The 22,817-nt window shown below is 47.7% G+C and overlaps 1 protein-coding gene across 6 annotated transcripts in view; it reads left to right on the top strand.

Moving 5' to 3' along the window:
* Positions 1–22,017, top strand: part of LOC119382598 (proton channel OtopLc) — a 69,576-nt gene extending 47,559 nt beyond the window's left edge. For 5 of the 6 annotated variants that reach the window (XM_037650368.2, XM_037650372.2, XM_037650370.2 and 2 more), the window contains exons 2-8: positions 8,112–8,287; positions 11,081–11,294; positions 12,280–12,394; positions 13,026–13,275; positions 16,171–16,331; positions 18,243–18,420; positions 18,787–22,017. In XM_037650368.2, coding sequence (XP_037506296.1) covers positions 8,112–8,287; positions 11,081–11,294; positions 12,280–12,394; positions 13,026–13,275; positions 16,171–16,331; positions 18,243–18,420; positions 18,787–19,784 — 2,092 coding nt within the window. In that variant the 3' untranslated portion in view covers positions 19,785–22,017. Of the gene's footprint in view, positions 1–8,111; positions 8,288–10,339; positions 10,455–11,080; positions 11,295–12,279; positions 12,395–13,025; positions 13,276–16,170; positions 16,332–18,242; positions 18,421–18,786 lie in introns of those variants that run through there. The other variant, XM_037650373.2, reaches the window with a different exon arrangement.
* Positions 22,018–22,817: the final 800 nt, after the last annotated feature.

Below are 22,817 nucleotides of genomic sequence, written 5' to 3'. Positions count from 1 at the left end.
CGGAACGACGGCACTCCCCACAGTGCGCGGCTTGAACGTTGTTTTGGCGGTAGCGCGGCCCCTACCAGCGTACTACAACAGCAGGGAGTGAGTTCGAGCGCCAGCGGCGACACGTGCACCTTCCTGGAAAGCCGGCTTCACGTGTGCGCGGCATCGCCGCCCGAGCGCTGCGCCGAAGAGCCGGGTATTGCACGGTAATGCTCTCACGCCCTATACATTCGATTTGCTTGTTGTTGTTGTTTTTTCTTGTTTCTTTTTTTTTTTCTACCGCGGCCCGTTCAGTTTCCTGGGTCATAATTTACCGGAGAGAACACCTTCGATTACAGTTTCCTAGTTGTTGGACAAGTTGCACGATGGTGTTGAGAGATAGATGTTGCATCGTTGGCGGTGGCTTTCATGCGAGGCGGTCCGCGTCTCCTGTTGAAGATGTCAAAATGGCTGCTTTAAAGAACCGCATTCTCGTGAATGTGTCGTGGCAGTCATGGATGCGCGTAGTGATTCTATGTATAACGGGTGATGGATGCCGTTCTATCAGTAGTAGAGGCTGTCATGCATGCGCGTAGCACTGGTGGATTGGTGTACATTTGTTTTGTAGTTTGCGATTTGTGTAGCACTGCAGGAAAACGCCTTCGGGCGTTTTGCTGTAGTGCTCCTTCAGGCGTGGTTAAGGTGGAGAATGAGGAGGTGATAGAAGAGGAGGAATTGATGAGGGTTCAGTTCCAATGAAAGTGTACCACCCTGGTCCGAGCCTATTTGATGGACTTAATGTTGATGCGTTTGGCGACCATTTCAGAAAGCGTTTCATCATTGCACACATCTAGGTAATGAGATATTTGCTTAAGGTTGATAGTTTGTCGGTTATGAATGCTGGTTTCAGCGAATGTGAAGATGGAGCGAACAAGGCTTCTTTCTTTCTTTCTTTCTTTCTTTCTTTCTTTCTTTCTTTCTTTCTTTCTTTCTTTCTTTCTTTCTTTCTTTCTTTCTTTCTTTCTTTCTTTCTTTCTTTCTTTCTTTCTTTCTTTCTTTCTTTCTTTCTTAAGTGGCTCTCTGTGGGAATGATGATGGCAACGATTTCTGCAGCTGTGTCTCACTGCCAATTAATATGTAGGGCAGTCGCGTTGGCACATCAAATGTTTGTGATAGGAAACGTATTTCGAGCAGTAGACCTCTCGCTAGCGGTCCGGCCAGCACATGACTTTCTTATTTCCATGTACTTTTTTTATTTTCTTGATAAGTATGTTACGAGCTACACAGACGTGACTGGTCTCAAGCATATTTTTTGTCTTGAAGCACCCCATGTGGTCACCATGTGTGGAAACATAACCGAGGAACAAAGATAGTATAATTCAGAATCGGCGTCCTGATTTCAGTCATTCTGCAGATCAGTATCGATATGTTTATCGTCAAATCCCCATCAGAAATGACCCATATAAGAGATATATGGGAAAGGCCTTCTTTCAAATGACAACGTCACGTGACATGCCGTTAAAGCCCCCCTCCTCCTCCCTCCCTCTTTGCTCCAACCTCCTTCACTGTTCGGACCCTTGCGGGAGCCGATTTAGTGATTGCGGGCCCCCTAGCTTAGGTGAGTTTGAGAACCCTGCTCTATATACTGTGTAGCGGGCGTGACAGCGCGTGGAGACAGACATTTCTTTGTAAGATGGAATAAGAAAATAAGCAAGAAGCGCGGCAATAGATTCGCCGTGCGTCAAAATAACTCTTCTTGAAGTTGCATCTAAAATGCGAACGTATGCATATTTGCTACGCCGAGCATATCGCCCGCGCACTTCAGAAAAGTGAGGCAATAAGGGGCTGTCCGCGTTGTAAAGGCCTGATGACTGTATATATAGCAACACAATCGTCGAGGGATCACTCGTCTTGTTCGAGTAGCCACAAATTTGTCGAGTGTTTACAGCCAGCTAGGCACATTCGCAGCAAGCACGCAGTGCCGTGCCTGCTTATCGAATCTTGTTCGATGCAATGTGATCGCCTGTTCGTCGCGTAGACACAGCCCCGAAGCGCGTGTAGCGTGTACGTGGACGTCGATCCCTCTCGAGCCTTTATCTCGCTGCATCGCTATTTCTCGACCGCCGCGAAGATGGGCTCTGCAGGGCCGCTATCGTATACGACGCGTTCGGCGCCTCCTGAAGTGGTGGTGCGCGGAAGGCGACTCAGATAAACGCGCGACGACTCTTAAGCCAGTTTCGCCGAAAGGTCACAAGAAATAGAAGAGTTCCCGAGATACATCCGCACCTCTTCTGTAGACCTTCCTAACCGACTCAAGACAGCGACAGAGCTTTTGATAAGCGAGACAACGGCGATAGAGCACAATGCGTAGCGGTGTTCTATACACCTACGGCACCGCACATGCGATACGTATTCGTTGATATTACTCGCTTTAGAGCCGGCTTAAGTGCTTGGCGTCGCGCAGAAGTGTCTTATCGCGAGGTAGACGTCTTATTAAGTACTTTTTGTAAGCTGCACCGACGTCCTCACGTGTGAATGTGCTGTGCAAAGCACTGCCTGAAGTGGACTGAAAAGTGTCTTGTTTTATTCTCTCTCCTTTTTTTTTTCTTTTGCTTCTCCGATGGAACATCGTTGGCTTGTCGAGCCACTCCTAAGGTTTATCTGCAGCTTGTATACTAACCTGATGGAGCATTTGATCGTCGGTTTATCAGTCTTTTGTGCGACTTGTATCGTACATCGTGTGTACGCATGTTCTATACCGCAAATATGTCCTCTTCTTGCCGGGCGTCAGAGAGCTTTTTTTTTTCTTCTCTAGATATCATCTGCGGTTTACTGAAGAGCGCATAAAGCTCTGGAATCCAGTCTGACCATTTTGTCAGAGCATCAAGGACTTCGCGATACACGTGCCTTGCCGGCACATGTAGTGTTTAAAAAGCACGCTGAGTCAGCAGCACGCGGATCCTTCCTTTATCTCGTGACAGCTTGGGCGGCGTTGAGGGTTGTTTCGTGGAGTCATTTTACGATACATCACGTGTGTACAAAACGCACGAGCCGAGACCACAGATGATATCGTGCAGGGGCCAGCACATCGGTTATACACGTCATCGTCCGAGCGTTCTTCAACGGCATCGCGTGGTACATCTATACCTTAAGAACGGAACAAAGGTTCTTGTCGTGATGATCATTATTAAGGTGAAAGCCTTAGTGCTTTATCGAATGTGAAAATTGATCGTCGGTGGCGTCGGCGTCCCGCGTTGGCGGCGTCAACACGAGTGATGCAAAAATCATCACATGATGACGTCACATGACGACGTCATCACATGGCATCGTCGCTTGGTCAAAGGTGGGCCGGTCGCGGAGGCAGTGCAAAACCAGGTGAGGTGCAGAAGGCTTGCAATGCATCCGATCCTGGAGGCAGTGGAAAACCACATTAGGTGCAGAAAGCTTTCTGAGGGGGGCGGAGGATCAACACGGTGACTGAGAAAAAAAAAAGTTGATGGTTTTCTCCTTCGACTCGTCTTAGTGAATGCATAGGGACCCTGTGATCTTGTTTGTAGAATGAATACATTGGACTGAGAAATGAGCGCTGGCGAAAAATAGTGAATAAACAGCCGTTCCCAAAGAATTATACCGCGAGCAGACGCAAGTCTTACCGTATTTATCGTTAAATCAGCGGTTTACGGTGAATTGGGCGTCACCTCGTATATAGTTCCCATTGTCGCCATCACTCAGACTGCGTGACTTCGCCATCAGTAACATTTAGTGTGTTGTTAACAGTAGGAGGCGCAAAGTGCAAAATGTAGAATGGAAAAATGCGTCCGAGTTTCTGCGAAGTCGACTGCTCTTTCGCGACTGGCATGCCATATTTTCTCGCATAATACCACGACTGTTGGCTATCTGTGTAAATGAAGGTAATTGAAGGTGTAATGCTGGTGCACTTCGCTCGCACTTAACGCTAAATTGGCAGCGAATCTTTTTCTGGACATAACCTCCAAGCTCTTGGTTCACCGGAGCAACGTTATGGCCCGCCTCAACGATATAGTACCACCCTACCACAGCACCGCAGGCCGTAGTTGGCCTTTGCGCCAAAAGACAGCACAGCGCAGCGGCTCCTTCGAGCCCATGTGTCGTCTGAAACGGAACAGCTCGGCAAAAACGCATGCACGCATGTTATTACATATACGAAAGGCTTGTTGAGGAGCCATGGGTTTTTTTTTTTCTTTTTTCGTTTTGCTTCTGTGGCAAGGACGTTGTGGGCTGTAAATTGGCTCGTGGAAACCAGGTCATACAGCGCGGTAGCGTGCTCAGCTGCCTCGCGACATGGAAGGAAGAAGGCTCGTTCGTCGCGCTCGCTATCTTCGTCCGCGTCCTTTGAGCACCGCGTCCGGACGCGACAGACGATCTCAATGAGCTTCTGCAAATAGTGTCTCGGTGCTCGTATGTGTTTGTCTGCGCTGGCTGCTTGTGCAAGGAAAACGAGAGAGTGATCGCGCAACAACTCTTCAACTTTCGCTCACTTCCGATTTGGAGCAGCGTGCTTCTCTTTACGATAGGACTGTGCATGAGCCATACCCTCTATTCACTTCCCGTAGATAAAAGGGTCGCTGATGGCGAAACTCTGAACATGAAACATCTCTATGCTGTACTCTATATGTTTGTTGTAACTCGTGTCTGTTGTAACAGTCGGATTCGCCTACGTGCACCACACATAAGACTTGTGAAAACAAAAAACTCTGTGACGGTTCCCGTTACGACGCAGAGCGACAAATGCTGAAGGCAGCGCTTCATTTGCAACGCGGCTTGAGCTCGGAGCTGTGGCGCCTTCTCGGCCCGTGGCAAAGCAGCGTTTGTGCGATGCGCAACATAAAAGCGCTGGTGGTGTTTTTGAGGACTATTCGCCTTAACGAAACTTTATGAACGACACTTTTGTATATCTGTGCTTGTGACTGTACGTATTATTTGTGTGTATATGCGATCATTGTATATATCATAGCCATCACCCGACACCTGGAGTAGCAAGACAGGTGATAAACCTGGCTAAAATCTCCGGGGATACCATTAGAAATTGCTATCTATCTGTATACATTTTGCCATTCGTGTTAGCTCTTTGTCATTGCCCATTTCATCTTATTAGAAAGAAGTGAACAAGCTGGTATAAGTGCCGTTATTGACGATACTAATATGAAAACATTTCAGGGGTTCCTTAACCAACGCTAAGACGTCTGTAGGCGAAAGCTATTAGGCGTGTGTTAAAATTTATTCGTTGGCATTGTTTTTAGTCTTTTTGTTGACATCACCACTTGCTCTGCATGCTACGATGGCACGTTAGAACGAATGTTGCAAGTTTCGGAACCCATTCACAGACATACTTTCACGCAAATTCCCAGATAAATTCATTTATAAGTTCAACCGTTTTTCCTGGAAGACCTCCCGACGCCTAGCTCTTTGTCTCCTCGGCTTCACGCTTTCGCAAAGACGAAGCGAGCGAGCAGCTTGCGCGCCTCGAGCAGCACTTTTATTACTTAGTATTTTTCTTATTCGTTTTGATGCCAACTACGCCGGATTTTTCGACTCGAGATACATATAGGGCCTTCCCTTAATAATAGGTAGCAGTTCCGCGTGTTTTCTCATTATACCTGCACTCTAAGAAAAAAAAAAAAAAGATTCCTTTGACTCTCTTTTGTGAGTCCCGACTCTCCACGTATATGACTCCCTTTAAAGAGACACGTGAACTCTCTTTGGAGATGATTTTACTGTCGTCGGAGAGTCGTGAAACACAAAAGAGAGTTAACGTATCTCTTTTAAGAGAGCCATATATACGTGGCAAGTCGGGATTCACAGAAAAGAGTAACACATTCTCTCCTTTTTTCTTAACTAGTGTGACATATTCGCATTACTGCGTACGGATGAGGTCAGAACAGCATACAGCCTTGAGCCTAACCTTCTCCATGCAAAATGCAAAGGTGGGGTGGAGGTGCCGAGGGTGAAGTATGACTGACAACGGATTCTTCTGACGCTTTATATAGTGGGCCTACTGTGTCTTTATTGACACATGATAATAGACAAAGGAAAGGGAAAAGTCCGCATTGCTGTAACAGTACTGCTTCTCTACTGCATGGCGGTGGAAGTCCTTCGCTAGCCTTAGGCATACATAGCATCTAAGATTTTCGCCTCGCGCTTGGGTTTCTGAGGTCACGCCTTGGTTTATCGGAGCAAATTATGTCAGCGGCACAGAAACATGGTCTCGGGAGTACAAATAAACAAAGTCAACAAAGCTGTAATAATAATAATAAAAAAAAAGAACGAGCAAGGCGACCTTCTCCTTTCTTGCGTTCCATGTACAGCTTTGCGTTGATAACAGCAGTGAAGGCACCGCTTGTCGGATGCTCGCCGTGGGCTGTTTTCTCCCATGCAAAATGGAGAGAGTGATTGCGCCATACCTGTGCGTCCGCACAGACTCAGCCGTTTGCTGATATACTATCTTTTGCCGTGTCGTTTTGTCATAGCGCAGCGCAATGATATAATTGCTTTGACATTTCGGGGTTAATATTGAACGTCGTTTTTTTTTTTTTAAAAATAATGAAAATAAATAGTGCGGGAGTCTTTGTCGCCGTATAGTGGTTGATGCTCCTATTTGTTTACTGCAAAAATTATAAGGAAACATGAGATAACGTTGATTTATTCGTGCTGTCGTCGAGGCTCGCACGTCGTACGTCTTCACTTGACCCGCCGCGGTGGTCTTGTCGTTATGGTGCTTGACTGCTGACCCGAAGGTCGCAGGATCGAATCCCGGCCGCGGCGGCAAAATTCTGGAGGCCCGTGTGCTTAGGTTCATCGTATGTCAAAGAACTTCATGTGGTCGAAATTTCTGGAGCCCTTCACTACGGCGTCTTTCATAATCATATCGTGCTTTTGGGACGTAAAACTGCAACAATTATGTGCGTCTTCAGTTTGCGGGTAGAGGAGTTATGAGGCCGCCCGGTTGACATTGCACTATTTGTTCTATGTGTGCGCGGGCTTTTATTGTTACGGGGTGCTGTGCCAGTTACGATACTTTTCGAAGGTAATGGGCAAGTTGATGTCATTGCGGACTTATTTTTATTCCCTCAATGTCAACGAAACGATGCCACCGCGTAAAGTGCCTTTTTTTTATTGAAATGATGTATAGGATAGGCTGGTGCCTTTATAGTGGCACCGGCCACTCCTTCTCGCTTAGCAGACAAAGTATGCAGTAAAAAATAATAATAATAGGGCACAAAACGTTATACAGTCAAGCATATGTGCAAATGCAGTACAATCGAACACCACATGAAAGTTCAAATAGGTAAAATAAGTTCACCTGTACACAAGTAGTGGAGCACAAGTTCAAATAGGTAAAATGAGTTCACATGTGACGCCCAAGCTCAAATATTCTGTATGGCTTGACACACACCACAGAAAAACACACTAAGACAAACAATTGCACATAACATCAAGCACACTATCACAACACTAGTGCCTTCTTCGAAATGAGTATTCGACACAAGAGAATTCCGGGTGGGATCTTCCTCCATCGAATGTAGCAACGGATAAAAAAGCGACTTTTTTTTTTTTCGTCGCCAAGCTGTCCCAACATTGAGGTATTCACCTCTCACGTGTGCTATCTTGTATACATTACTAAACTTACCACTTTTTCGTAAAGAAAGTGTGTGCGTGTGAGCGTTCGATTTTTAAAATATTTTGCATTAACTTTCGACACTACCTCCTTCCATAGCCTCGCACGCAGTTGCACTTATGACCTATATTGTTTTACCCATTATTCTGCCCACATTTTGGACGAGCTTTTTCTCCCCTTCCGTTCCATTCCCTGCAAGTAAGCGAACATGTGCTGGCTAATCACTCTGGTTTTCAGCAAAGAGCTATTTTTTTCCCCTTTTTTCGTTCTACTTTTGATGTATACAGCGTGTCTGTTCCTGTGTTTATCTTTCCGATAATGTACCAACGTTTCTGCTATATACAGTGCTCCAGTGATGCAGTGTACGCCGTAAATAGAAAAAAAATAACAAATACTGGTGGCGATTTCTCCAGAGGAACTGTGGAAGCATGACGGAAGTGTATACTGTCTCTTCAGTTCTGGTCACGCCTCCAAATTTTGGTTTTCGCAGCTGGGACGGCCTCGACCGGTCGTCGCCGACGCCTCCGCCGGAGAGTCCCGACGCCTCGTCGGCGTGCCCGGAGACGAGTCCGCTGATGGAGGCCTCCAAGCCGGTCACCATCCAGCGAAGCGCCTCCTTCAACTTCCCTTCCACCAGCCAGCGAAACAGCGCCAATGTGGCTGCAGGTGGGTGGTGCCTAGAGCACGTGCCTCGCCAGCCTAATACTCACTCGCGGACAACATCCAATGGCATCAGATCGGCACTATTTGTGCCTATGAACATGTGTGCTAGGTTGTTCGGCACAGTTTGAGACTCTGGTCAATATATAGTATATGGATAGATATGTCAACTTCATCTGTCTATTTGTGCATGGAATGAATGGTTTCTTTGAGATCTGAATGCTTCGTTTTAAGGAAAATTCTTCCTCTTAAACTATTTCGCGCGAGGTTATAGGAAATCGTAACGAGAAACTGCGAGTTTTCCTCTTCTTCTTGTACACCAGTCTCGATTGCGTCGTCGCCAAGCGTACGTCTCGCTGTCGGCGCCTAATTTACGCTTTGTCAACCTGACTTGACAAGCGTAACTGCCAAGTTTACGAGCCACTCGTTGCACAACGGTGTTTCGCGAAGATTTCTCCGAGCCAAGGAACACCGCTTTCTTTGTTTAGCTCTATCGGCACTGCAGTCTTTACAGCGTGCTACAAGCATGCTGCATTGACGTTTGCTGAGCGGTCCCCCGCTTAACCTCGGACTAAGTAGGTGCGACGCTAAGTAGCAGCAGCAGTCGAGGACAGTGAGGAATCGCGGAAAAGCACCGATTCACGAAGGAAGTAACTAGGAAGGCAAGACATTCTTGGCCTGAGTGGATGCTTTGTCGTGCGCGCTTCTGCGAACTAAAGAGCGGCTTCGCTTACGACTGTGTATAGGGCGGCTAGCACGCCCCTTCACTAAGCTCACCGTCGTCGACCGCAGTCCCAACCGTCGTCATAGGTCGTCTTGACTGTCCCACTTGAGGACTCGTTGCAGGAGACGCCGGTCTGTTGAACGAATGTTTATGCTTGTTTTTTTTCTTTAAACACCGCGGGCAGGTGAGGAGCGCGTGACGGCACTCTGTACAACGTCTTATTAGTTGCATGGCTCTCTCTGTGAGTGTGTTGCGTTGCGAAGCACGTTAGTCCCGCTGACTGTTTTATGTTGTAATATGTGGTTGTAAGGTGTGTGTGAAATATGTGGTGTAATATGTGATTGTTTGTAGGAATATGTGGTATAATATGTGATTGTTTGTAGAAATATGTGGTGTTATAATATAATGTGGTTCTCGCACTCTGTCACCTTTTGTTTACCGCACCACTCTTCCCCAGTCACGTGATAGCCGAGTGTACGTGTGAACTTTTAGCGTAAACTGTGACATTGCGCGATTAGTCCTTCTAAGACACAGTAAAAAGCATAAACGTTTGTTTGAATGAGTTGAGAAGAAAAGGAAACCGCTTAAAAAAAGAAATTTGGATGTTTGTCACTAGTTAATACATACACTGTTTCCGGTGTGCACGTCAAGTCATTCATGTTATGTGATGCATGAATGTCATCGCATTTCACTACATGACTTGATGCATCGCGCTTTCTCATTTCAGTTGATGGGGTGATACATGTGCATGCAGGAAGGGGGAGGGGGTACGGTCGAAAGTTTGTAGGTCACTATGCCATCTATTCATATATGGCAGCATGGCCTGCGAACTTTTGACTACCCCTGTACCTCATGACGCCATCCTTAATGCAATGACGTAATTCGTGCAATTCCGTGACGCTGCATGCATCCGGTGTAGATATGTCCAGCGCTGATGTCACTTGTGGTAAGATAGGCTGTTGAAACTGTTGATGGTTGCTAAGGAATTTCCGTACGCATTTAATAAATAATAAGGCTTTTACGTGCGAGAATCAGATTATGAGACACGCCGTAGCGAAGGACGCAAGATTAACTTTGCCCAGACGGGCACAAAGTGCCGCGCATGCGCAATATCATGTGTCAATACCAGGAGCTTGCTTCGTGAGAAAGCGTGGGAATGCAGTTTTTGCAGACGCCCACAGATCCCGTATTAAGTTGTCCCTGCCTGTCTCGTAGCACGTTGTTTATTCTTTAAATACATCGCTTATATGTGACAATGACGATTCATCTGCCATCACGTGATCGCGATCAGCCACTACGAGAATCGCACCTCCAGGCAGCTATGACCGTGCGTCCGTCGTAATTCACTTTCTCGAGGTGTGCGTCGTTTACGATTGAATTCCGTGGCACGTTTTCCTGCTATGGTTTTTAATTCGCACCACCGAAGATCGACTAAAGGACCCGCTGCTGGTAAGGTTGATGTAGTTCACGATATCATATAAAATAGTTAGGCGCGTCAACGCCGGCACAAGTGGACAAATAACAGACAAGCGCCTGTGCTTGCTGTCTGTTTCACGTCTCGTGTTCGTGTTTGCCCGCCCAGCTTTTTTTTTGTGTGTGTCGAATCCTTGCCCGCTACCTATAAACTTATTGTCGCCCAAAGGTTGACAGTAGAGTACTTACGGATTGAAACGCAAAAATTTAGGGCTAATTAATGCACGTGCTTTCGTTTCCAGCGTATACAGCTGGCGTAATTTTGACTGGGATACTTGCATCAGAGCCAACATTGCCCGTAGCAGTACTTCTTGAGGGGCTAGTTGGCGAAGCATCTTGAAAGGAAAGGCGCCATTTTAGACACCTCGTTTTGCTGTGTTACTTTCGTAGTGTCTAAAATTGCGCCTTTACTTTCAAGATTACCTTTAGCGGCCAGATTTGCAGCGACATGACGCGGTTATTGCGCGCAATTTCTCGTAGCAGTCGTTATATTTAAAATAAACGGTGTCGCATTTCAATACGCGAGTGCTGTACATTATTTTCTTCGCGTCATTAAGAAGAACTTATTTACATGAGGTTGACGTTGCCCTTGCTTTTATCAGGCAACGCCGAGGTGTGCCCGCCTCCGCCGGGCAAGTCTAGCGACGACTCCGGCCTGGGCACGGGCAACAGCCCGCGTGGCAAGAAGCCCGCGCTCACCATCGACATCCAGCGCATCCCGCCGTCGCGCGCCAGCTCGTACGGCGGCTCGCTCTGCAGCCTGCCAACCAGCAGCAACGGAAAGATGTACAGCGCACGCCGGACACACGGAGACCTGTGAGTGCAGTGTGTACGCACCAAACGGACGGCGAGCGAAGAGCGCTCGTGATTGCGGTGTTAGCTTGAGGCTAGTTTGCAAGCTGCCAAGCAGTCGCACGAGTTCTACACAATACGAAGGAAGGAAGGAAGAAACAAGCGGAAAGACAGGGACGTTAGCCAGTTCTTAGACCGGCTGGCTACCCAAATTTCTGTTTTGTAAGGCACTAAAACAACTGAGTGACAGCACAAGGGCGGGACAAACAGGCTGAGACAAACAAAGTGTCTGTCCCGTCCTTGCGCTGTTATGCCTGCAGTTCTTCTAGTATGCACCAACCAGCCCACGTTAACACGTTATTGTTAAAGCACACCGCTCCGAATTCGATAGGTCATTGTGTCGGTCGCGCGAACCACTACGCACTGAAACTTTGCATTCGCAGCTGTATGTCCGTGATATACCGGGAATTTAGCTTTTTTCATAAATTCGTGAACCGTGAAAAATTGTGGCTGAATGTAAGTCGCCTAACCGAAAGAAAAAAAAATGCACTAGCGTTCGAGAAAGTGGCGAATCATGTATATATACGAAATTGCCATTAGACCAGATATATCGGGTTCGAAATTATCGGACGCTGTCGGCGCATTGTACACGAGTGTTTGAAAATTGCGCATGTGCACATTGGCACCGACGTTATCCACCTACATACGGAAAAGGCATGCAAGGTCCCGTATAGGCGTATACGCTTTGCGTTCTGTTCTTTAAGCCTGTCATTTTCACAGGAATTAAACACAGCCCGGAAAAATGAACGATTGGGTTTCGGAAACTCACGTTTCCTTTGTGTATTGTTTCTTTCTTTCGATGCGCTGCAGAAAATTCTCAAGACCAGTGTCAACCAAGAAACCCGTATGACCATCTTAAAAACACACAAACTACATTGAATAACTTCGCGCCATCACCGACAAAGTACAAGCCAACTGATATGCTTGGTCCATATGTTATGTTTTCCAGGGACTCCCTGGTCATTATGCTGAGTGCCCTCTACGCCAAGCTGCTCGTAATCATGGGAATCTGCTTCCCTCTGGCTGAAGTGATCTCAAAGAAAATACCCGTCTCGTTCTACGAGGTAAGCGCGCGCGCGCTCGCCGCGTTAACGACGTTAAGGCGTCTCTTTGTTTTATGACCCATTGTGTTACGCCTCACGCATGTCACACTCACGACGACTTCATTTTGGCCGTAATGAAACTGTTGTAATAGCCTTGCATGTTCACTGTTTCAAACCGTGCGCTGTTAAATACACGTGTGTTTTGTCATTCTCGCTTCTCATTTTTGTGTGGAACATCGCTTTGTTCATAATCGCAATGCCTGGCAGCGTTGCGTGCAGCTCTGCGGATGCTACGAAAACTGCCTTGGCTTCGTCGGCGAAATCGTGCGCGGTGCACCAGTGCATTTTATGGGCGGATGACTGGTTCAGGAGTGTCACGATTCCTGCAGTGTAAACTTGTCTTGTTCATTTCCGCATTTAGTAGCTCGTGAAATTACCTAAGCAATGAGCTAATTAGAAAGTATTTAATTAGTCAAATTACGAGCGATATATAACTGTACAATTTCTGATAACCGCCGCTGCGGCAAACTCAGGCAGTTTAAAAATGCCCATGATCCCAAATTTTCTGCTCACCGGACAGCAACTGTCCTTGAAACAACCGCCGCTACATTTTCGACAAGGCCATGACGTGCCCCGTATATACGCAATACAGGGCTTCTACCTGTACCTGTACTTCGGCAGCATCGCCTTCCTGCTGTACGTGTACGTGTTCCTTTTGCGCCACGACAAGGTCAACTCCAAGCTGGACCACCTGACCGACAGCTTCAGCGACAAGGTTCGCCGCCTTCTGGGCATGCGCAGCTCTCGCGGCACCAACATGGAGATCCCGCCGACGCCCAAGAAGCGCGTGCACGACGCCACCACGCACGCCGGCAGCTTCTACCTCAGGCTGGGTGCAGTCGGTAGGCTATCTTACGCACGGGTTTCGTTGCCGCCGTATTGTGGCCGTATACCTCTGCCATTGTGTATCTTTAACAACTAAACAAACAGTGCTCTTACGCACTGTTTACGCTTGAAAACGGTTGGGTCGGTACATTCGACGTTTCTTGACCTTATTTATTCACGTCACGATACACAATATTACGAAAACATTCGTTTAACAGTCCAGGATGGCGGCGCCCGTGTGTCTTATGTAATATCGTCCATACGCGGTAACGGCACTGCGGAATGGCAGTATATCGGTGCAAGTTAAAGCACTTCATGTTAAAATGAACCATTGCCCTTCACTACACCATGTCTCATTGCTCTTGTGCATTAAACGTCAATCAATCAATCAATCAATCAATCAATCAATCAATCAATCAATCAATCAATCAATCAATCAATCAATCAAAACACTTTCGATAGTGGCAGGGCGTGCAAAACCACAGCGCGGACCTTATTCTTGCCTCACCAATCACTCTAGCGGTTAGCTTGACGTATCGTGCACGTAGTGCAAGGTAGAGAAATGGTATATCATAGATTCAGGAAGTATTGCCCTCCAAACTTTTGCGGCATATTACGAACTAAACAACTATGCGTATTCCTCTGACATAACTATAGACTTGTAGGTACTTTTTTTTCTTTTATTTCGAAAGCCTGCCCTTAGGCATAGTAATTAGTGGTGTCAAAAATTTTACACATGCAAATTTCCTCTGACAAAACCAAGCTGCCAGCCGCGTGGTTTCGTCCTCGGACCCGGCCACCAGAAGAACTTGCCCTAGTCGCTTGCTACCCTTCCTTGGCCTAAATTTCTCTCCGTGCCTTCCGTCCAGTAAACTCAAATATACGCGATGCGAAAGTAACGGTGACGATTATTGCGTCTGGTCGGCCCAAGCTTAGTGACGTTCTTCTTCCCTGATTTAGCCTCTGAATGTGCGTTATCCAATGAAACCCCGCGCCAGGTTGCTCCATATTAAGTTCGATATCCAGAAAGCAATGGCCGTTCGATCGCCGCGTGTTGGCTCTTGTGGAAGTTAATCGAGGAAGAGCCACAGAGAGTGAGGGGCAGCGAGTGAGAGGGTGACTAGGCTGCGCAGTGTGTGGGGCGCAATCGGGTTGACACATTGACGAACGGCGGCTGCGGTTGGCTTTGGGGAAGCATGCTTCCTGTCCTCGCTTTGAGCAGCCGCGTCCGGCGACCGTGGAACCGAAAACCTCCGTCGCTGCTTCTCTGTGAATGGTTCCCACGAAAGCGCACCAAGTCGAGAACCTCGCTGAATTATTGCGTGGCGGGGCATCCGAAAGTCTAACCTTTCCCTTGACGCGGGGAGGTTCGTAGAATGGATGCAACAGTGTTCTTGCTGAATTATTGTGACACAGGAGTCGCCCGCTGCGCGCTGACGCGCGCCTTGCAGGACCCAAGTAAAGTTTTTCAACCAACCAACCAAGTAACCTTCCTTACCTTAAAGGACCCCTGACACCGAATTTGGAAACTCGAGATGCTTGTGTTGTTTGATAGTCCTGCATACGGGGGCACTTCTGACCGATTATGAGTGACGACCGTTGCCTTTAAGATATTTTAATTTCGTTTTAAAGTAAGCCTGAGCGCTCATTTGAATTTTGAGCTCCTATCAACATAACCACTAGTATGACGTAGACGTAGGCCCCTTGTGACGTTGCAGAGGTAAAGCAAGTGTTGTCGACGTCACAGACAGAAATATGCGCGGTGCACTGTGGTATATTGCGAAACATGTTTGCTCTTTGCTTCTCCCACCTTCTCCTTCTTCGGTACGGGTCGGCAGGCAGCGTGAGCTCTCCGTGTGTGTGTTCTCCAACTGGCAGTTGAACAAGCGCGTGGCTGACGTCACCCAATACTGAGCGCATGTCATCACGCGTGCCCCGAAGTGCGACCGCCGCGGCGCGGCGCTAGTTTCTTATCCTCTTTCGGCGCACGTTTTGAACCTACACTAAAAATCACCATAATTAGCGCTGCTAGGATTAATTAGACATCACGTTGGAGGATTTACGGTGTCATTCCGTGATTACAAGACATAGACCTACTTATTACAACATAAATGTCACAAACAAAAAATCGGCTGTCAGGAGCCCTTTAAGTGTGGCGCTATTACGCTTGCAGAGACATATAAGCGTCATTTAAGGGGTTCGGAGGTGTCCACGCCTCTCCCCTCCCTCATCGAACCTGTCAAACGAGCGGGGACGGGGGTCAATTCCCCCCCCCACACACACACACACACACCTCTCGAGAACGAGAAGGCCGCTCCTCTGCTTGCAGGCATACGTTGCAGCGAACTGCTGTAATTTCGTCACTTATAGACCTTGTAATCAGGGGCGTAGCCAAGGGAGGAAGGGGGGTTCATCCGCCCCCCTTCCCCCGAAAATTTTCAATTTTACTTGCGTATACGCACGCACGCACGAACATGCATAAAGTGATGTATGGTTGAACCCTCCCCCGAAAAAACTTTCTGGCTTACGCCCTTGCTTGCAATGATGTCCGCGCGAGCGCTGGCCATCTTTCGGTAACCTAGTTCCTTTCCCTGTTATGACGTCATCAGTGTCGCATGGTGGCCGTTTTTCTCGCACTGAATGAGACCTTTATGATTTGCTATTTCCGCTCCATAATATACAACACAAGGAAGGGCTAATATCGTAAATGAACGTGATTTTGCATATTTTTTTACGCTCGCTGCCGTCACCAGCTATTCGCTTTCCTACTTACGCTTGCTTGTCAAGTTAGCCATAATTCATGAATGTGTATATTTTTTTTCGTCGTAAATTGTATTGTTTCGTTTCGCAGCGTTGCGAAAGTCAAGGCCTATATAATCGTCGCCTCCCTCTACCTCGATTTTTTTTTTCAGCTTTTGGAACCGGGAGCATGATCTATTCGGGGCTCGAGTTCGGCCAGTTCTTCGAGATGGAGTCCGATTCCAAGTGCTACAACATTCTCTTCAGCCTGACGCCCGCCACGCGGATGGCATTCACGTTTTTTCAGCTCTACTTCATCTTCATCAACTCGAGGGTAAGCGGCTTTTCCAAATTACGAGCTCTATACCCGAAGCCGGAACGACTGCCGAGAAGCTTTCTTACTGCTGTGTTTTCTTTTGTTCATCGAGAATTACGCCTGCGTGACTTGACTCCCGAGTTCTTGTTTTGTTCGAGGTTGCTTGCGAGTGGTGGCATCGGCACTTAACCTTGTAAACTTCCAAGACTAGAAACGAAAAAGAATGCGACACACACCAGCGCTACGGGGTTACGTGGCAACGCATTGTCGAAGCTGTGGATGTGCGCCTGAATTTGAAGTGTGCAGTGCTCTGCACTTAAATAGAAGCAGAAATGGCCAATGTTGATCAACAGCGTGTTAGTTTGCAGTCTATTGCCCTGTCTAAGAAAGAATTGTGCTGTCTAGGTGTAGCATGTGATAGCGATAGGTAAATCATTCTGTACTAGCTTTCAGTTTTGAATGTAACTGATGCTTTTCATCTTGTAAACTCACTAGTTATCACTTTAGGGTTTCGCAATTTTTGGAAGCGTAGTGGCGCAGGCGCGCGGATACCATTATAAATGTGTGTCCAAACAATAAAAATTAAGTTGGAAGTAGCGTTTGTGTGTGGCAATTTATTTTTCGTCCCTTTGTCTTGGAAGTTCGCGCTAAACAAGAAAATATAAGAACTTGTTGTTGGGCGAGATAGTGAGTACATAACATCTTGATTTTTGTGCTAAGAAAGACGAACACATGAGAGAAGACAGTTAGCGCCTGTTCTGTCTTCTCTCGTGTGTTCGTCTTTCTTAGCGCAAAAATCAAGATGTTAAGAAATCATGCACTACTGACTAGCCCAAACATGCGCATTGTATAACGTCATGGGCACAGCGTGGTTTAAAATAGCAACGTTGCTGACCGCCCTTAATGCGAGCTTCAAAAAGGAAAAGAATTGCATACTTAGGTCAAATAAACTTTCGCATGGAGTCCTTTTTTTGTTTGTTTGTAGTGGTTAGACAGTGTGTCTTCGTTCGCAGTACCTTAGGCGAGCGAAGATATTTTCGTCTTGGCTGCCCGACGTCAATGAACTCACGCAGCTGCATGCCTCGGGGAAGACAAAACATAGTTTTCTCGCTGATCCTTCCTTTTCCTTTTCTTTTTTTTCCCCTTTCCCTTATGATGTTGTGGCGGAAATGGGCGTGAGCTGCTGGCGTAGTTTCCTGGGCATGTGTTGGGGAGTGGTGAAGCGAAGGGGCGTTTTAGCGTGACGTTGGGCCGGTTGCCGCTCCCGCATTTTTGACGCGACAGCGGGCTGCTCGCTGTCAGCCCTGCAAGAAACGTCCACTAATAGCTCCCCCATTAGTATACCGGCTACGGTGAGATTTTGCGAACGAACTGCTTTTGTATACATACGATTTTTAGTTCTCTACTTGTGTTTACGTCCGGTTATGTTCGTTAAAGGAATGAAAGGAAAAGTGACGAAGTCAGTGGATTGCGTTTCAACCGCAAGGGCAGCTATGCAGGAGCAGTGATAAAATATCCAGCGCGTATTTTCGGCCCAGTGCGCTGTTCTTTTTACGTATGGATTATATGGATGTTTATGTGCACCTACCAGCAATATTGCGTTCTGTGGGTTGTGCAAAAAAAAGAAAGAAAACAGAAAAGAAAGGTCTTTACAGCTGTATAAACGCCGACCGAAGAGAGAGAAAGGCAAAGGAAAGGCTGGGGGGTTAACCAGGTTGCACCCGGTTTGCTACCCTACACGGAGGGAGGGGGAAGGGGCAGGAAAGGAATAAAGGCAAGAAGAAAAAGAGAACTGATATGCGCTCGGACATAGCAGCAGAAATGGACTGCTGATTCCCCAACACTGCACAATACACCAATGAATTTTCATGAGTCCAGAGCATGAGACCAGAGCGGTTTTACGTGAGCTTATTGCTGTTTCTTCAACAGGTTGCCATTAACAAGTTCACAACATTCGCGAGGTTCGGCCTGATGCACATGATCTCCGCCAACATCTGCGTGTGGCTTCACGTCCTGATTCAAGAAACAAAGCACCAGCTCCTGGATTTCATCCAGAGGAACGAGACCAACCTCTTAGCCATGGCCATCAATCCGATACCCAGCATAGGTATGCGCTTTTTCGTTTTATTTGCGTGCTTGTTAGGTGGTAAACTGTGTTTCTAACCATCTTCATGCTGTCCCATAATTAGCGGTTCTCTGTTCGTGGGCGGACTGTGGGCTATGCTTTGTGTGACCAAACATTCCCTGGGGTATACGATTGATGCACTGGGTTACCTCTGTTGGTGGCTATAAGCGTCAGAAATGAACTTGCTCGCTCCCAGCTGTGTAAGGTCGCCATGTTTAAATTGTGATATGCATTCGCGGTGCCCGCAGTTTCGCTCTCGCGATTTTATTGCCCTCGATTGTGTTGCCGCAGGATGTGACAGCTAATCCGTTTGCTTCATTCTTTCTTTCTTCGCACGCGCGTCACCAGCCTCCGAAGAGGAGGAGGAGCACTTGAATCCGGTGCACTACGAGACGCACTCGAAGGACCACCACCGCATCGAGAGGTCGGCCGGCGAGCACGGACTGCACCACGATACGCACAACTGCCGCCGCGCCAACATCATGGGCGAGCTGGTGCAGAACGCGAGTCCATTCCTCTTTCCCTGCACCATCGAGTACAGCCTCATCAGCGCCGGCATCCTGTACATCATGTGGAAGAACGTGGGCTCCACGCAGCCCGTGCCCAACACTCCGGACAGCTCCGTGCACGTGCACACGCCACGCCAGCGGCACTACTACCAGGTGGACTGCGCCAAGGCCAACAAGGGCCTCTTCACGGGAATCCTGGTGCTCGTGCTGTCCATCATCAGCCTCATCCTGTTCTTCGTGCTGATCAACAAGCCGCAGTACCGCAACCTGGCCGTCATGGAGGCCCACATCGCCGAGCTGGCCGTCTACTTCCTCGCCTCGCTGGCCACCACCACGGCGCTCTTCCAAGTGCGCGAGCTGCGCTACAACCGGCTGCGCAACACGGACCTGGACAGCATCCTCCTGATCGTGGCCCAGAGCGGACTGTACCTGTACACCATGTTCAGCATCATAGGCAGCCACTTCACTCTCGACCAGAACACCATGCTGGCGCTGCTGACGGCGCTCGCGTGCCTCATCCAGGGTTCTCTGCAGACCATCTTCATCCTGGACGCGTCGCGCCGCTACGTCAGCAGCAGCGACCAGGCCAATCGCAAGCCCGGACGCGAGATGGTCACCTTCCTCATAGTGTGCAACTTCTCCATGTGGGCCATCAACACGTTGGAGACTCGGCGCGCCGACTCGAACCCCGTTCAGATGACGTTCTACGGCTTCTGGGCCTGGACCATCATCACGCACGTGACGGCGCCGCTGACCATCTTCTTCAGGTTCCACAGCACGGTCTGCCTGTGCGACATATGGAAGAGGGCGTACAAGGTCAAGTCCGACTACCTCTGAGGCAGTCGCTGCGTGCCGACGGAACTGCGAAAACGCTCGCTCGCCCTCCTTTTCGTGGCGAGTTCCCACCGCGTTCTGACTATTCCTAAGTTGCTTTTTCGCCGCACGTCAGCGCGATTTGTGAATGGTCGCACCTCTGGACGAAATGTTGATGTACAAATGTGTGAACGCGGTATGGTGACGAACGCGCGGGCATCGTGCGCGCTTTTTATCTCTTGTTACATTTATCGTACTTTTTATTGTTGCGCCAGGACGACCTTTGAATTGAAGTCACAAACCAGTTGGTGCTTCTTTAATTCCTACATTGCATCGCCATGTGCGGAAACGGGACCAAAAATGAAATTTGGACAGACCATCCTTACGCAGCTATCGCGATGGCGGGTTAGGATCAAACATCAAACACGTTAAGAAAGCGATATCATTGCGACAGAAACGGCGATTCTGATACTGAACGACACCGGATACTCTGCGTGCTTAGTCGGAAAGCCATCTTGTCAGCTCCAGTTGAACTTCTGGGCCGATATGGCCTCTGATTGGTTCAAGATACCAAAATGGCGGAGTTTGAGTTTTCAGTGTAGCATACCGCCAACGGGCGCCTGTTCTTATTCTTGCGGATTGTACGTATACGCAAAGCCCTCCCGGGCGTAGTGGCAACACTGCACCTATAGCTACGCCGCGATAGTGCTTGCCCAGTTCACGGCGGCTATTTGGCCTCGCAGACTGCGCTGGTCCCAAGTTGGTGAAACGTAGCCGCGAATTTTAATCGAAACCGTGATCACGTGTGATGAATCGTTGAGGCTTCGCTTATGTGCAGTGTTCAAATGTTGAGGGCGGCGAGAGAGCCAGTTTGATAACATTTTAGATCGCAAAAAGATAGCGCAGCTTGCTATATTTGTTCATGCGTATATAGTATACTCCTACGTATATAGGCTCCAATGCATTTAGAGCAAGCTAGTGTTCAAGCCCTCTTGGTCGATGTAAGCAACACCGCTGCAAAATCCTCGCAGTCATGGTCCGGAAACGACTTCCGGCGCTGAAAAGCACGAAGAGCATGAAAGTCTCGTAGCGTGTATTACCTCGTATCTTTGTAGCTACTGCTTGATCGCGCCCTGTCATAACTCTTGATACTTTGGTGCCATGTGCCAAACGCGGGTGACTGCTATGCAATTCCGCACGGAAGAAGTTGCTGCATACATGTATTGTATACCGTTTTTATTGTTTTTTACGTGGTGTCTTTGGTGTTTTTGTGTTGAAATCTACGCCAGACTCGATAAAGGCTGTTATAGGCAGTTGTTGCTATGTGCCGCCTCAGTTCAGCTTAAAGGGACGCTAAAGAAAAGTGCTGAGGTATAGCTGGCAATTAACACTTCTGGAAGGTGCAAACACGTATGTACGCCCGTCCTACCAGTGTGCGGATTCTTGGCGTTGCATCAGTGGCGTAACAAATTAAAGGCAGGTGATGCCACCACCGAGAACCAGCTGTCAGTGTACCTTCAAAGACCTTATCCTCAGACCGTGACTGTAGTCAAGTTCATTGATAACGAGATGATTACATCGCGCGGACTTTTTTCCGTGCCAAGGGAAGCAGAGTTCCCGTGAAATTCGTGACGTCCCCGTGTACATCGCCGACTATGCGGTCTTGGCGCAAAATTCATCGTCAATTGGCCTGCGTTTTCTTTAACGATAATCAATCTCTCTCTGCCGCTAAGATGCAGGGAGAGTTTTGACAGTGTAATCTGTGCCAGGCTCATCTAGTACTAACCTTTAGTGTCCCTTCAAGTGCGGGGTTGTGCGCTGTCATCTTGATACTCAAGTACGGCGCTTGTTGTAATCTTGTCTGTCGTTGTTCCTTGTTGTATACTCCCACATTGTGTAATCGTCAAAATACGTGACGTTTGTGTCAGTATAGCCATGTGTACGAACTTCATTATCGAAGATGCGCGCACCCTTATTAATTTCTTGAAGTACAAACTGCACAGGTGGCGGATACGCCATCAAATGCGAAAGAAAAAAAACTTGCATTTTTCTGGTAGCTGCACTTGTTTCACTATAGGTTGCGTCTGATGACTTTTGTACCTTGGGACTTTGTTTGCTTCCAGTACCTTGAAAGAAAGACATTGATAACTGAAATCAGCTCTGCCAAAACCCGCAAGGTGGCGGCATTTTCGTGGAAGGAACAATTTACGTAAGATTTATTGATGCCAACTTTCCTTTAATAAATCCATCTCACCTTGCGGACGTGACTGCAACATTTTGTTAATCGATAGCTTCCGCACCTCGAGTTCAAGACTGGTCTATTGGACTTGTAAGACGGCCTCGCCGATAGGGCGATTGTGCCGAATTCAATCATCGGACCAGAATTTTTTTTTCTTAAGCCTACTACTTTTGTAGCTTCGGGCTAGCATCAGGTACAGGATATATTCCAACTTATTTTTTCCTCTCTGACGACTTTACTCTTGCCTTTATAAATGCACATGTATACACGCTTACAGTTGGTTTGAACTGCCTGGCTGAAATATGAGAGTAATGTGAATTGATGTTTTTTTTTTTTTAGAAAAACATGTGCATGTTAAAGAACCCCAGTTGTGGGAAATTAATCGTGTCCCTCACTACGGCATGCCTCGCAATGACATCGTGGTTTAGCACCCAGTTTTTTTCTGGCTCTGCGCTAGGACGTGGTTACGAGATGGTCTGGTGTATCTTGGCGTAATCGAAAAGTTAGTGCGTATATCGTGAATGACTCGCCCTTCAAACTCGCATGAATTGTTTAAAATTAAGTATTTGCCCGTGGGTGCTCGTCAAAGCATCTTCTTTCTTCCCGTTTCGTCTATAACTTTTTTCCTTTCATATTTCCCGTTTTGTGTTTTCGCGGACCATGTCACTGTAGTCGACAAGGGACCCTAGGAACATTCGTATCACTTGCGATTATTCACCTGCATTTCAAGTCAGCGTGCAAGTGGAACCCACATGCATAAACGGCGAGCGCTGTCGTACATGAACGAAATAACGTTTACCGGGCGTTGCAGAATCTAG

This window comes from Rhipicephalus sanguineus, chromosome 2, assembly GCF_013339695.2.
Source record: "Rhipicephalus sanguineus isolate Rsan-2018 chromosome 2, BIME_Rsan_1.4, whole genome shotgun sequence".
Taxonomy (NCBI): Eukaryota; Metazoa; Arthropoda; class Arachnida; order Ixodida; family Ixodidae; genus Rhipicephalus; species Rhipicephalus sanguineus.
Note: the sequence above shows the minus strand (reverse complement) of the source record. Positions and strands in the feature narration are given on the sequence as shown.